This window comes from Neohortaea acidophila (genome assembly GCF_010093505.1).
Source record: "Neohortaea acidophila strain CBS 113389 unplaced genomic scaffold BDY17scaffold_1, whole genome shotgun sequence".
Taxonomy (NCBI): domain Eukaryota; kingdom Fungi; phylum Ascomycota; class Dothideomycetes; order Mycosphaerellales; family Teratosphaeriaceae; genus Neohortaea; species Neohortaea acidophila.
In genome coordinates this window covers 383,173-396,826 of record NW_022985510.1, presented here as the reverse complement: position 1 = coordinate 396,826, position 13,654 = coordinate 383,173, and the positions used below count along the sequence as shown (strand labels likewise).

Below are 13,654 nucleotides of genomic sequence, written 5' to 3'. Positions count from 1 at the left end.
AAGGCAAGCCACACCCTGCGGCGTTCACGTGTGGCACCCCCGAAGCGCGCCATCCGCCGCGCCACACACTTGACTCTTTATTCAATTCCTCCCCCTCCTGACTCACGCAGCCATACTGGCCATTGAAATAGCCAACGACCAGCAAAACCCTCTTGCATCCCCTTACAAAGACAGACTCCATCGCCACCAACCATGGCCTCCACCAACGGCGCCGGCCTCTCCGCCGACGAAAAACTGCACCTCATCCACAACAACCTGCAAGAAGTCCTCAACCCCGAAATCATCGAAGAGATCGTGCGCAAAAATGAACGGCCCCTGCGCATCTACCTGGGCACCGCGACGACCGGCAAACCGCACTGCGGCTACTTCGTCGGCATGCTCAAAATCTCCGAGTTCCTCGCCGCCGGCTGCGAAGTCACCATCCTGCTCGCCGATGTCCACGGCTTCCTCGACAACCTCAAAGCCCCCATCGAGCTCGTTGAGGAGCGGGTCAAGTACTACCGATTCGCCATTACCGAGCAACTCAGAGCCGTAGGCGTGGATTTGACCAGGTTGAAATTCGTCACGGGCTCCGATTACCAGACGAAAGGCGAGACGGGCGCAAAGTACTTTATGGATCTCCTGCGCCTCAGCACCAGCGTCAGTGCACACGATGCGAGCAAAGCCGGGAGTGAAGTCGTCAAGCAAGTCGAGTCGCCACCCCTCAGCTCCCAGATCTACCCCTTGATGCAAGCGCTCGACGAGGAGTACCTGGGCGTCGACGCGCAATTCGGCGGCTTGGACCAAAGGAAGATCTTCACCCTGGCCGCCGAAGTCCTCCCGCGCATTGGATTCAAGAAGCGAGCGCATCTCATGAACCCCCTCGTCCCGGGCCTGCAGGAAGGCGGCAAGATGAGCTCATCAGACCCCGACTCCAAAATCGACCTCATAGATCCCCCAGAGGTAGTGAGGAAGAAGGTGAAGAAGGCCTTTTGCCCCCTGAGACAAGTCGAGGGGAACGGCATCCTGGCATTCGTGGAATATGTGCTGCTCCCAGCGTCCGCACTCAAGAACAACGGCACCCCGAAATTCGTCGTGCCCCGACCAGACGCCGAGCCCCTGGAATACAGCTCCAGCGCAGAGATGCGGAAAGACTACGAGGCCGATATCCTGCACCCGAAAATTTTGAAGGACGCGTTCTCAGAAGCGTTGCTAGAGCTCTTGGCGCCGATTAGGAAGGCCTACGAGGCGAGTGCCGAGTGGCAGGAGGTGGAGAAGAAAGCCTACCCGCCTCCGCCTACAGAGGACAAGAAGAAGCCCAAGAAGCCGAAGAATCTAGGGACGAGATTCCCCGGGCACAAAGGTGGTGAGGGAACGGAAGCGGGCCCGTCAAACGGAGCTACTGGCGCTGTCGAGGCCAAGCCGGATGGACATGTTGAGGGCCCGGGTGCGCAGGAGGTCAGCGTGGGGAAGAGTCCGGAGGAGGCGATGAAGAGGCTGAGCATGGGGAGTAAAGGGCATGCGAGGCAGGGGAGTAAAGGATAGTGTTTCGAGCGCGATTCAGGTCAACAGTCGAGATGAGAGATACGTTCGAACGCCATCACCGTAGCATCTACTTGCTGCGGTCAAGATGAAGCCTTTCCATCCAAGCTGATCATCATGTTGAACGGCCGACTTGTTGTGTGGCGCTATATTGCGAAGGGCGCGGAGGAGGAACGTCGCTCAATGGGATAGATGATACATGCAAACAGCCATAACCCCTCGTTAAGCTGTTCCCCAAAGCCGCGGAATCCCTCAAAACACCTTATTCATAGCCTGATGCGCCAACTCCACGCCCAAGAACGTGGCTGCATTCGCCGGAACGGCTCTGGCCATGGCAGGTCCCATACCAGGGAAGAAAGCCTTGACACCACCCCTGCGATAAATCTCCTTGATCGTGCCGCTGATGCTCAAATTGCTATCTCCAGACTGCAGGCGGGATTTGATGGTGTCGACGGGGAAGACGGGGATCCACATAGCCACGCCAGCCGCACCGCCCGCCACGCACACGGCCGTCAGCGAGAGCTTGCCCGGCTTGCCGCTTTCGTCTTTCGGCGTGAGGTTGCGCTTGATGAGCTCGTAGGTGGCAAAGTACACAGCGGAGCCGGGGCCGTCGCGCATGAGAGTCATTGCGGAGCCGCGGTAGACGCTGCGGATGCCGCCTTCTTTGTAGAGTTGGCGAACGACGTCTGGGCCGCCGCTGTATTTCGGCTTCTCGCCTGGCGCCAGCTGTTTCTGCCCTTGGATTTGGAGGATGATTTTTACGCGCTCGAAGGGGGCGGTGATGAGGGTTTGGGGGATGGCGGAGAAGAAGCCTGCGGTTGCGACTTGTGCGGGCGTGAATTGGCCGTCTTTGACGTTGCCGAAGGACTCGACGAGTTGTTTGCCTACGCCGTAGCCCCAGAAGCTGACCGCGACTACACTCTGAATTAGCCTAGCTTGCGGTATGAAAAAAGAAAGGAGGAAGACTCACACATAGGCGTGACGCCCACCAACGGCGCCGAAACACCCGCATACAACCCGCGCACCGGGCCCTCGCGCGCAATCGTCTTCCTCACCACATCCATCGCCCCATTGTACACGCCCTTCTCCGCCGTCTGCAGGCGCACCTTGACCAGGTCAAAGGGGTGCCCGACCAGCACGGAGCACACGCCGCCCACCCCGCCCGCCACGAAGTCGCGTATTGACGAGACGGACGTTTTGGCCGCTTCGACGGCGTCTTCCTTGAGTTCCGCCGTGGGCTTGCCGGCTACTTTCTCGACGGCGGAATCGAGGTTGTCCATGGTGGGTGATGCCACGTGCTAGGCGCGGAGTAGGCGATCGAGCTCCGCGGGCGGCGAGTAAGGGGTGGGATAAGGCTTCGACTTCAGAGCATGAGAGAGCGGGTGGAATTGGTGCGGGTGGATATCCAAGAGTGCGTAACAAGCCAAGGCCGTGAGGTTGTTCGTCGAAGCTGTCGTCCCAAGAGTGCATTGGCAGCGCAGTGACGCAGCTTGACACGTGAAAAGTAAATTGGAAGCTCGGCTCGGATGGGCAGCCGAAAGCTCCTCGGCAAGTTCCTCGGAATTATGGCCAGGCCAGGCCAGGCGCAGCCGGAGACGAGGCTGAGGGCTGTCTTCATGTCGTGTGCCTTGCCTTCGTTTCTCTTTCTAGATATCCGTAGCACGTTCAGTCTTCTGTTCGTCATACCAGTCATCCACCATCATGTGAGTCGAGTTTAAGGTTTGGAGCGTGACGAACTCGCGTTTGGATCTGCGGTGGAAGGTGCCACCAAGCCGTGAATCATGTTGCCTCAGGTACTACTTCCATACATCTGCCTGATCCTTGTGTCACCTCCCAACTTCCGCATGCAAGACAACGACATGTTGTAACCTTCGTCCATCGCAGTTGGGCTGAGACTTGTATCATCATCAACCACCTCGTTCCTACTTCACCGTTCGTTTCAGCAACGCGGCTCGTTCATCCAGCGCAGCCGCACCACGGGTGCTGCCCAGTCGCATCGAAGACACCTCATTCATCCGAAGCGTCGCATTCAAGACAATACTCCTCATTCACTCGAAGCTCGCAACGACACAGCCCATCTCACCAAAACCATGGCACGAGTCATGAAGACTCTCAAGTCCAGTCCGAGCAAGCAACAACGGCAGTCAGCAGGCAAACAGCCTACTCGCGTTCCGATGGCCAGCTTTCGCGGCGGCTCTCCATGCACCTCGGACGAAAACGCCAGCCACCGCTCTCGCTCCAAGTCTCTCGCCAAAGTCAAGAAGCGCAAGAAGTCCAAGCAACTGAAACCCGAAGCTCCATCTACCCATCGCATGAGGACGCGCTTCCAGACGAAGCAAGCCTCGTACTTCCGGATCCACGACCTGCCCGCTGAGATCAGAAATCAGATTTACACCCTTGCCACTGTCGACGAGGACAACCACGCTTTTGCAGATTTCGACATGCACCCAATACTGTCGGTCTGTCGTCAATTCCGTGCCGAAGCTCTGCCCATCTTCTTCGCCGCCAATACCTTCTTCGCCACCATCAGAACCAACTGGTGTTTCCGGCGCGGCCACTGGCACAAACGTGGCAACACCTTCTACAACATGGCCGGAAAGCTCAACATGGCCCCTGTATTCTACAAGCGCACCGCTCGCAACGCTCCCATGCAAGGCGTCAAGGAGGCCGCCATCTTTCAAAATGTGGAGCTGCTGATCGGATGCGGCTGCTGCGATCGTGGCCATTTCTTGGCGTATCTCGCCTTGCACGTCAGTGGAGGTAAAACGAAGCTGGTGACCAATATGCTCATGAATCACTTGCGGGCCAGCGACAAAGCAAACATCCAGTTGGTACTTGATCGCGCGGAGGCTCTGGTAGAGCGCATCAGCAAGCCGGTTGGCTTCATCGGTTTCACTGCAGTGCACATCCGCCAGCTAGCGAAGTGTTTCCTGTACACTGGAAAGAGCGCGGAGGCTTTGGCCGTGAAAGAGGACGGCGACCATGGTGCTTGACCCAAGTTGAAACGCGATGAGTATGCAAGAGCTTCGATGTAGCAAGGGGTGGCACAGGTATGGCGGTACGGGTGGCGAGATTCTTGTTGTAATGGTTCAGCGCGGCGTTGGTGGACCCAGTGTTCATCCGGTATCTTCGATGGTGTAGAAGATATCGCCTTTCATGAGTACTCGAGCCGTTCGGTGTAGCAACGCGCTGACAATCTTCCCCTCTCTCATCACACTCCCTACTTCGATCTTGCCACTCGCGTGAGCGATGACCACAGAGTCGTGCTCTGCAACATTCACCGCCATTTGTGCCGGAATGGTACCTGGGATCTTGCACGCCGCTCCAAGGTTCAACGCCAGTGTCAACGGAATGCTTTTATGAGCTTGCTGCATTGATAGCGCACGAGCAACAATGTTTGTCCCTTGCGCTGCAGCCTGCTCTGTCGGCTTGGACAGAAAGACGATCTTCGGCACACTTTGAATGTCCGGATCAAGCCCCATCAATCGAGTGCCTTCTCGTCTAATCTCATCCAGTCGTGCCATCATCTTTTCGTCGCTTCCCAGTGCATCAGAAGTGATGTCGCCAGGGACACCGGCATCCAACGCAAGAACGAAAATGCCAGGATTCGCGACATCGATCAGACTCGCTGGGATTCGGGACCCATCGCTAAGTGTCAAAATGTCAATCTTGTTGCTCCCCTCGGATGGGAAAGTGACGCCCGTCTTGGCCCCGGCGGGATCAAGGAAAGACAAGGTGATTTTCGAGTTCGTGCCAGAGACGCCATCGATCGAGTAATCTCCAATAGGTTCGTACCGGCCATTCTCGTTGACACTAAAGGTGGAGTGTATGATCTTGTCGGTGTTGCGATTGTACATGCGCACCGTCACTTCGCCTCCTTGGATTCGTTCTGCGTCGTCCACGAAGCCTTCATCCCATGCCGTGGGCCCGACAGCGCTCGACATATTCCCACAATTCCCAGCCATATCCAGATCACCGCCTTTGATGCCCACTTGGACAAAAGTGTAATCGACATCGGCATCCTGGCGATCAGATTTAGAAATGACGCAGATCTTCGACGTGGAAGATATGCCCTGGCCAAGACCATTCAGTTGCCTCCCAAACGCATCTGGAGAGCCCATGGCGCTTGAGAGGATGGGTTGCCATGCCGCCTCGTCTCGTGGGAGATTGGAGCGGTTGATTATGAGGCCATTGGATGTTCCGCCGCGCACGAAGGAGGCTGGGAAGCTTTTTGTTGTCATCGTCCTACCCATTGATCGATACGTTGAGAGCCATCTTGCCGAGCTGGATGGACTCAACTTCATGGGGAAGAATGTTGGAAGCCTGCCGTACGTGATTTAGAGGGCAGCCTCATCGGTCATTACGACATCAATTGCTGATTTACGCCGGTGTTAGTCAAGGTGAAGTTGAATGGAGACCGAAGAGATCGTGATGACAAACCCCTGCCCTCACCAGCCCCACTGAACAGCTACCCCACCGATAGAGTGGACGAGGCATGCCGACATCATCTCGTCACACCTATCTCTTGATTATCAATGATCATCAAACGTCTCACCGGCTCTGCTCACAGACTCAAGCCTCTCCGAACAATCCGAACCACAACAACCGCATTGGCCAACCACAAATCCCAACAACGAACCATGGCATCATCATCATCATTCCCCCCATCCGAGGTCCAAGACATCCTCCATCAAGTCGTCACGCTGCTCAAAGAGCGCAAAGAAACCGTCAGCATAGCCGAGACGGCCACAGGAGGCCTCATCAGCAGCTCCATCCTCAGCACGCCCGGCGCAAGCAAACTCTACAAAGGTGGCCTCACGCTCTACACGCTGCCTTCGCGCATCGCCTACGCCGGCTGGACGCAGCAGCACATTGACAATTATGATGGCCCCACGCAGGATGTGGTCAAGGGGTTGGCGGCGCACGTGAGGAAGGATCTGGGTAGCACGTATACGATTGCAGAATCGGGCACGGCTGGTCCTTCCGGAAGTGGGAAGGCGCCAAATCGGCAGCCGGGATATGTTGCGTTGGCTGTGGATTGTGATCGGGGGAGTTTTGCGAGGGAGCTGGATACGGGGCTCGGGGGCGATCGGGTGGGGAATATGCTGCGGTTTACTGTTGAGGCGTTGACTTTGTTGCGGGATGTTATTGAGGGGAAGGCGAAGTTGTAAGGCGTCTATGATTGGCGATTAAATGTCGCTGTAGAGTAAAATGCAATCACTCTGCATCGTAAGGGCATACGGGCGGTGTCAAGTCCACTTGCACGCCGCCGCGTTTCTTGTCGTCAGTGTCGTGGAATGGTGTTCTCCTGAATTAGCATTGTTAGCAACTATCCGGCCATAGAAGGGTTGCGATACATACCAGCCACCTTCGCTTTCGGGGACCGACAGCCAAAGCCTCATCAGGTGTCGCCTCACTCTCTCGCGGCCCCGCTCGTCTACCGAGCCCGGCGGGTAGTCCTTGTACGCCGTGCGAGCATGGAAGACTTGCATGTTGCTCAGCAGTTGGATATCCCCCGGGTCCAGGATCATGTGCAGTGCCAGTCTCTGGCAAGTGTCGTCAAAAATTGTCAGGGCTCGCTTCTGCGCATCTGATAACGGCGGGATCTTTGCACTCGGGCCCTCGCTGAAACGTGCGAGAGATACGACGTTCATAGGATCGAATTTGGCCCAAACTCGCGGGGACTCGCTGTTGGGCTCGAGGTAGAAGATGCTTGATCGGTAATAGGGCTCCTCGCCCTCGCTGACTTCCCCTTTGCGGTCAAAGTACCAGCAAGGTGTGCACATTAGCTCCGCGACATCCGGGTGCTCGCGCTGAAGAGTATTGAAGACGTGGTGGGTGGAGACAATGTCCGACTCGCCGCCCTCGAGGGCTTTGGCGATGCATAGCAGACCGACGAAGTCCGTCTCGTCCGTGTGGAAGAATTGTCTGATTGAGACTCATTAGCTCATGTCGGTGTTGCATTCGGGCGAAAAACTCACTTAGCGTTAGTCCTGTATATCCGGACTTTATCAGGTTGGGATGCATCGGCGCCGAGGTCTTTGACATGACCGAGTACATGACCCCGTCCATTCTGACTGGTAAAGTAGCCAAAGTATGATCCTAGTCCCATGTATGCCACCTAAAAGGGCTTTGGTGAGATGAGCACACGCAGACTGCAAGAGTAGAGGACTCACTGCGCTCTTTTGCAGGCTCCAGTCATCCACCGGAAGGCCCTTGAAAAGGATGAAACCCTTCCCATTGAGCAGCTCGTTCCGCACAGCCCCAAAGAACGAGCCAAGGATAGGGAGGGGAAACAGGTCCCTCGTGATTCCGGTCAATGGCGTGTCGGAGGCGATAAAGTTGTCGGCGGCATGGCTAAGCTCGGCAATCTCCTCGTTGCTGAAGACGTGCGTCCAGCGCTCCGCATGATTGCTGTAATCCTCGGCTTTCCAGACCGTTGACGTCGATGTGATTTCTTGAGGGAATTCGGGATATGGCTGAAGCTGATCAAAGAGAGGAGGATGTTGGCCGGATGTCTTCAGTCCATCGGGGAAGATGTGTTTTAGATCCTGTTGATGGGTAGATGAGAATGTTGCTGCTGGAGCCATTGTGATGCTTTGAATATGGTCGCAGCGAGGTTATGGCGCAGGCAGACTGGTTATATATACAGCATGCGGTGCATACAAGGAAAATCCGCTCCACGACGTCCCGATGGCCCATCATCAGTCATCAGCGCTCTAGGCCAGCGCCTCCCTTGGCTCGTCGAATCGCGTCTGGAAGTCTGTTTGACTTGCGCCACACTCGGTTCGTCGGGAGGAAGCTGGCGACATCGCCCTCCGCTTAGTCATTTGTCGTCCCGCCAGGTACTCGACATTTTGGATCTGCAGTCCCACTTCCACCGGCTCATCGGGAACCTCGCACACTAATCCATCGAGCGCGCGGCAGCAGTACACCAAATGTCGTCGGAAGCCAAGCCGACGAAGAGCTCGCGGTCCAAATCAGGCTGTGTTACGTGCAGAGCGAGGTAAAGTCCGCACTATGGGAAGCGCGGTGAGCCCGGTCTAACAGTCACGTGTAGAAAGATTCGATGCGACGAGCGGCCTGGGGTATGCTTGAATTGCGACAGACTCGGTCTGCCGTGTACGGGCGCGGCGGGCTCTCCTGCTGCGCAAGGCTCGCCGCCTGAGCGAGACGCGTCGCGGAGTCCTGCGTCCGCGGCGGCCACCAGTCGCAAGAGGAAACGCACATTCCGAAGCTGTGTTAATTGCAGGAGCACCAAGACCCGGTGCTCGGGGGATCAGCCTGCCTGTGCGCGTTGCAAGGAGAAGGGGCTCCAGTGCGTCTACGAAGACAATTCCGAGCCAGCGTGGAGGCAGCAATTGCGCTTCTCCCTCGGTCAGCCATCTCCGGGAAGCAACAATGAAGGCAACGGGCCCAACGAAAGCGCTCGTGGTAGTGCACGGCCGGAAGCTCAGGAGCAGAGAGAAACGCCTCCTGGATCATGGCTGGAGTCATGGCACTTGCCCCCCAACTACCGTGTGCGAATGCTGGTAGAGCGATACTTCACCAACATCCACCCATTGAGGTGCTTCGGCTTCCTGCATAAGCCGTCTTTCATCCAACGACTGGACACGGTCGATACTAGAGGATGTGAAGATGACGCCCTTCTCCTCATCGTATGCTCACTTGGGGCTCTCTTCTACGCAATTGAACACCAGCCTACCGATCCGCCGAAGAAGATACTCGCGGCTGGTAGTCAGTGGGCTAAGCGATCACAGCAATTGATTCTGGCACAGCTCAACAGCATCAGCGTGGAGAACCTGATGGCTGCCATCCTCTTGCATGAATATGAGCTGCGAATGGCGAACTTTGGAAATGCATTCATGCTCTCCGGATTGACGGCACGCATGGCTCAAGCACTTCAGATCAATCTCGAGCACTCCACCGACATTCTCTGTCAAGACGCACAATCCGGCCCCGGAGCGAGCACAAAAGAGTCACGAAGACGGCTGATGTGGTGCTGCTACGTGTCTGACTCGCTCATCGGCAACGGCATTGATCAGCTCACCCTGATCAAAGAGGCCGACATCAAGATCCAGCTGCCATGCACCGAACGGAACTTTGTCCTACAGGCGCCCTGCATTACAGAAGTGTTGGAGCCGGGGCAGTTCTTGAAATTCATCACACCCGAGTCTCTTCCCTCGTATCCCCGAGACAACATGGGTATCCGAGCGTACTATCTCCGCTACATTGCAATTCGTCGGAGGGTTCTCAAGTGTGTATATTCGAGACCTTGTGAAATAACGCAGCCTCAACTGACATATCTCTCAGATACATCAAACACCTCGATGTTGCTCAAATGCCGTGGCTTGCACACTCCGAATTCGCCCAGCTCGATGCGGAAAGCCGAGCGTGGTACGAATCGCTGCCAGAGAGTCTCCAATTCACTCCGAGCTCGGTGTACATTCGCCGCGAGACCACGCAGTTGGGAGCGCTATGTGCCCTCCACTGGATGTACCATCTCAACATGTGCGATTTGTATCGCATTGGAGCCCCTACACTGTACAAACTTAGGAATGCATTCGTCTATCCTCCAGAGCAGGCGGATTTCCAGCATCACCTGCAGGACGAACTCTTCGGACACGCTCGAAAGGTGGGCATCATCGCCGCCGAAGCGTTCCGGAACGGCCCACATGCTCTTGCGGACTCCTGGGCGCCCACAGTCGTGTACGAGTGCTGTCGTGTCATGCTGTTCTATCTGACTCAGCTCATCGACCCGGCGGCGGAGAACAGTCAAGTGCTTCTGGCGGAAACGATTCCACTGATCAGAACCAACGTCAAAGCTTTGAAGATGATGAAGTCGATGTACGCCGTGGCCGATCTACTCACGACTGCGTCCGAAAAGCTGCTGGGGAAGGTGGGCTTCGGCACTGATGCCTCACAGTCCGGCCAGAGCAACGGCGCAGACGAGCCGTATGAGCTCGGCGAGTCGGATGACGAAGAGCATTCGGTGGAGGGAACTCCGGTTCAGAGTGCTCCGGATTATGTGCTCGCACCACTCTCGATCTATCGCATGGCACGGAAGGGGATACCGGAGAAGCATGCTCCCGAACGACAGCGAAATCCCATCCCCGGCACCGCGCCTGGGCGATTAAACCTGCAGAGACGCTCGACGCTTCAGCACGTTCCGACATATGACGGCGATCAGGTGCAATCGGGGTCCGCGGGCGGAGGTTCTTATGGTAAGACGAGCCTTTGTTACTTCCATGCGAGAAGCAACACTAACGGACTACCAGGTGGACAACAACAACCCGGCTTTGACGATCTGCTGTCCTTGTTCACCAGCGATCCAGCAGGAGGCACGTGGCAGCCATTGGAGACGGCAATAGCGTCGCAGCAGTCGAACGGAGTGCCGCCGTGGGAGCCGACGTATTCGGAGCAGCCACTGGACGCGTGGGTCCCGATGTTTTCGTCTACGCAGCACTTTGGGTAGAAGCGGCATAGTACGTACTCGAAATTGGAAGATACGACGTGACAGGTCCCCGCATGACGCGTTGCCGACGAGCCGACGTGGTAGCCTCGCCGTCTTCCACTGCTGATCGGCCTTCACTTCAAAGTCGAGGATATCTTGGCGGGGAAGTGTTCTGATGGTCATTGCATCGCAACATCGATGCGAGTATTGTATACCATGCAGTCGATGGCACTCAACATCGCCGCGGTGGACAGCCATCCCTCCGCCAGCCGCGATGGCGCCAGCTGGAATGTCGGGGATTGCACCATGTCGCAAGCGATTCCCGCCGCAGAGATAGGGTCCGCGAACGACTTCGCCGAAGTTGCGACGGCGAAGTCGCGTTGCCCAACTCCCCGAGCGAGCCACTCAAGCAAGCACGCAAGGTCACCGCTTCCAAGTCCCCATGTGACCGTTATCTTGCTCCCTCTTCGACTGTATTTCATCAATTATCATTGCCACAACATCCACGGCATGCCAACACCTGCATCAACATGCCTCCTCTCCACCATCTCTCGCGCCGCCTCGTAGCCTCGAGCGCGTCTCCACTCGCTGTCCGCGCTCCGATTGGCTGGCTGGCGGATTCGCAGCCTGCCGCCGCCCGTCACATCCAGACCGCCACCCGATCACGACCGAATGTACGAGCGACTGTAGAGAGCTGGGGTGCGGCGAGACAACAGACGGCGTCGGGATGGCGTGTGCAGAGTCATGCGTCGCCCGTGACCACCAGCCGCGTTGCAGGGTGCGTGAGGATCCAAAGTACCCACGCCCGACCTCACAGCGCCGCGTCGTCGCCCAAGCGAAGCAATACTGCTCCTCTCCTGGGTGCTGTCTTCGGTGCTACCGTCTTTGCCTATCTCGGTGCGAAACTGCAACTCCAAAAGGAAGATGAGGAAGAAGAGAACCCGATCAAATCTGACGGCAAACTCGAGTTGGCCAACGCAGAAGGTATACTTTATCTCCCGACTCCACTCAACCTGATAGTCCACTCACACGCCCGTCGTAGAAACTAGCAAAATCCGACTCGTCGACGTAACCAAGCACGACCGAGATGCAGACAGCCAGTGGATCATCCGCGGCACCAGCGTCTACGACATCACCGACTTCATCGGCACCCACCCGGGCGGCGAAATCATCCTCCGCGCCTGCGGCGGCAGCGTCGATCCCTACTGGAAGATCTTTTCCATTCACCAGAAACAAGAGGTCTACGACATCCTGCAGCAGTACCACATTGGCGAGATTGACGAGAGGGATCTTGACGATGCTGGGAAGCTGAATTGGAACGTTCTCGGTGATCAGGCGGAGAACTACATCATTGACGATCCGTTCAAACATGATCCGGAACGCGATGAGAACCTCATCGTTCGCACGGCGAAGCCGTGTAACGCCGAGACGCCTGGCAACCTATTGGTCGACTTCCTCACGCCGTTGCGCCTTTTCTTCGTCCGCAACCACCTGTGGGTTCCGCAGACGCACGAGTCGCCTCAGTCCTTGACCGTCGAGCTCTCCGACGGTGAGGAGATGACGCTCAGCGTCGAGGACCTGAAAGCCAAGTTCAAGGAATACACCATCACTGCCACTCTGCAATGCTCCGGCAACCGACGCGCGCACATGAGCCAAGGCGCCGGGGGCAAAACCTCCGGCCTGCCCTGGGACATTGGCGCCATCGGCACCGCCGAGTTCTCCGGCGTGCGCCTCCGCGACGTCCTCCGCCACGCCGGCTGTGACGTCGACGACGACTGCCCATCTCCAACCCAATGCTGCTCCGACGAAGTCGACAAGCACGTCCACTTCATGTCGCCCAGCGACACCTACGCCGTCTCCATCCCTCTGCACACAGCGCTCAACCCGCAAGCCGACGTGCTCATCGCATGGGACATGAACGGCGCGCCCCTCAACCGCGACCACGGCGGTCCGCTCCGCGTCATCGTGCCCGGCACCACTGCCGCCCGTAGCGTCAAATGGCTCGGCCGCATCAGCATCAGCACCGACGAATCGGCCAGCCAATACCAGCAGCGCGACTACAAGTGCTTCGGCCCGAACATGAAGCAAGCGGACTGCACAGGCGACGACTGGGCGGCCGCGCAGGCAATTCAAGAGACCCCCGTCCAGAGCGCAATCACCAACATCCTCCGCGCCAACGGCGACAACAAGACGACAGTCACAGGCTTCGCCTTCAGCGGTGGTGGGCGCCGGATCGTGCGCGTCGACGTCTCTGCCGACGGCGGCAAGACGTGGAAGCAGGCTGAGTTGCAAGCGGACAAGGCCAAGGGCGCGCGCCGCTGGGCGTGGACGCTGTGGAAGATTCAGTGGCCCAAGGATGAGTTGCAGCCGGGGAAAGAGGTCGAGTTTGTTGTCAAGGCGTGCGACGAGTCGTACAATACGCAGCCGCAGACCTTCGACTCGATTTGGAATTTCCGCGGGCTGCTGGCGAATGCGTGGCATCGGCAGACGAGGGCTTATGAGGATCTCTGAACGGGATTATGACTGCATGGGAGGATCGATGAGTTAGAGACTTTGCTGTGCGTTTAAGCGGACTGTGAGTATTGGTCACCTCAGTCATGGGAGTTTGGAGCTGGTCGAGCCCCGGGGCTTTTATTCAATCGTTGATCGGGCGAGGTGAAGACTGTCAGTACTACAGTT

General features: G+C 57.2%; 8 protein-coding genes across 8 annotated transcripts; 5 read left to right on the top strand and 3 right to left on the bottom strand.

The window, feature by feature from the left end:
• Positions 1–192: 192 nt before the first annotated feature.
• On the top strand, positions 193–1,524 carry BDY17DRAFT_243479 (uncharacterized protein; the record flags this gene model as incomplete). The annotated part of the gene is made up of 2 exons (XM_033730438.1): positions 193–1,342; positions 1,379–1,524. 2 exons carry the CDS (start codon positions 193–195, stop codon positions 1,522–1,524), a joined length of 1,296 nt encoding a protein of 431 aa, XP_033593718.1.
• A 249-nt stretch (positions 1,525–1,773) lies between these two features.
• On the bottom strand, positions 1,774–2,801 carry BDY17DRAFT_306574 (mitochondrial carrier domain-containing protein; the record flags this gene model as incomplete). Its single annotated transcript, XM_033735038.1, has 2 exons — positions 1,774–2,435; positions 2,492–2,801. 2 exons carry the CDS (start codon positions 2,799–2,801, stop codon positions 1,774–1,776), a joined length of 972 nt encoding a protein of 323 aa, XP_033593717.1.
• Positions 2,802–3,239: 438 nt separating this feature from the next.
• Positions 3,240–4,576, top strand: BDY17DRAFT_4174 (uncharacterized protein). The gene has a single exon (XM_033738365.1). It carries the CDS (start codon positions 3,612–3,614, stop codon positions 4,512–4,514), a length of 903 nt encoding a protein of 300 aa, XP_033593716.1. The 5' UTR covers positions 3,240–3,611; the 3' UTR covers positions 4,515–4,576.
• Positions 4,577–4,637: 61 nt separating this feature from the next.
• BDY17DRAFT_314350 (PrpF protein) lies at positions 4,638–5,762 on the bottom strand (the record flags this gene model as incomplete). The annotated part of the gene is made up of 1 exon (XM_033735809.1): positions 4,638–5,762. The coding sequence occupies one exon, from the start codon at positions 5,760–5,762 to the stop codon at positions 4,638–4,640; it is 1,125 nt and encodes a 374-aa protein (XP_033593715.1).
• A 399-nt stretch (positions 5,763–6,161) lies between these two features.
• BDY17DRAFT_319707 (uncharacterized protein) lies at positions 6,162–6,692 on the top strand (the record flags this gene model as incomplete). Its single annotated transcript, XM_033736318.1, has 1 exon — positions 6,162–6,692. One exon carries the CDS (start codon positions 6,162–6,164, stop codon positions 6,690–6,692), a length of 531 nt encoding a protein of 176 aa, XP_033593714.1.
• A 23-nt stretch (positions 6,693–6,715) lies between these two features.
• On the bottom strand, positions 6,716–8,341 carry BDY17DRAFT_4077 (uncharacterized protein). Its single transcript, XM_033738353.1, has 4 exons — positions 7,698–8,341; positions 7,503–7,642; positions 6,883–7,449; positions 6,716–6,829 (listed from the first exon to the last, which is right to left on the bottom strand). Exons 1-4 carry the CDS (start codon positions 8,109–8,111, stop codon positions 6,739–6,741), a joined length of 1,212 nt encoding a protein of 403 aa, XP_033593713.1. The 5' UTR covers positions 8,112–8,341; the 3' UTR covers positions 6,716–6,738.
• Positions 8,342–8,459: 118 nt separating this feature from the next.
• BDY17DRAFT_319705 (fungal-specific transcription factor domain-containing protein) lies at positions 8,460–10,996 on the top strand (the record flags this gene model as incomplete). The annotated part of the gene is made up of 4 exons (XM_033736317.1): positions 8,460–8,527; positions 8,582–9,778; positions 9,835–10,745; positions 10,800–10,996. 4 exons carry the CDS (start codon positions 8,460–8,462, stop codon positions 10,994–10,996), a joined length of 2,373 nt encoding a protein of 790 aa, XP_033593712.1.
• A 509-nt stretch (positions 10,997–11,505) lies between these two features.
• Positions 11,506–13,486, top strand: BDY17DRAFT_314348 (Oxidoreductase, molybdopterin-binding domain-containing protein; the record flags this gene model as incomplete). The annotated part of the gene is made up of 4 exons (XM_033735808.1): positions 11,506–11,649; positions 11,996–12,013; positions 12,053–12,075; positions 12,097–13,486. The coding sequence occupies 4 exons, from the start codon at positions 11,506–11,508 to the stop codon at positions 13,484–13,486; spliced, it is 1,575 nt and encodes a 524-aa protein (XP_033593711.1).
• Between the last annotated feature and the right edge of the window lie 168 nt (positions 13,487–13,654).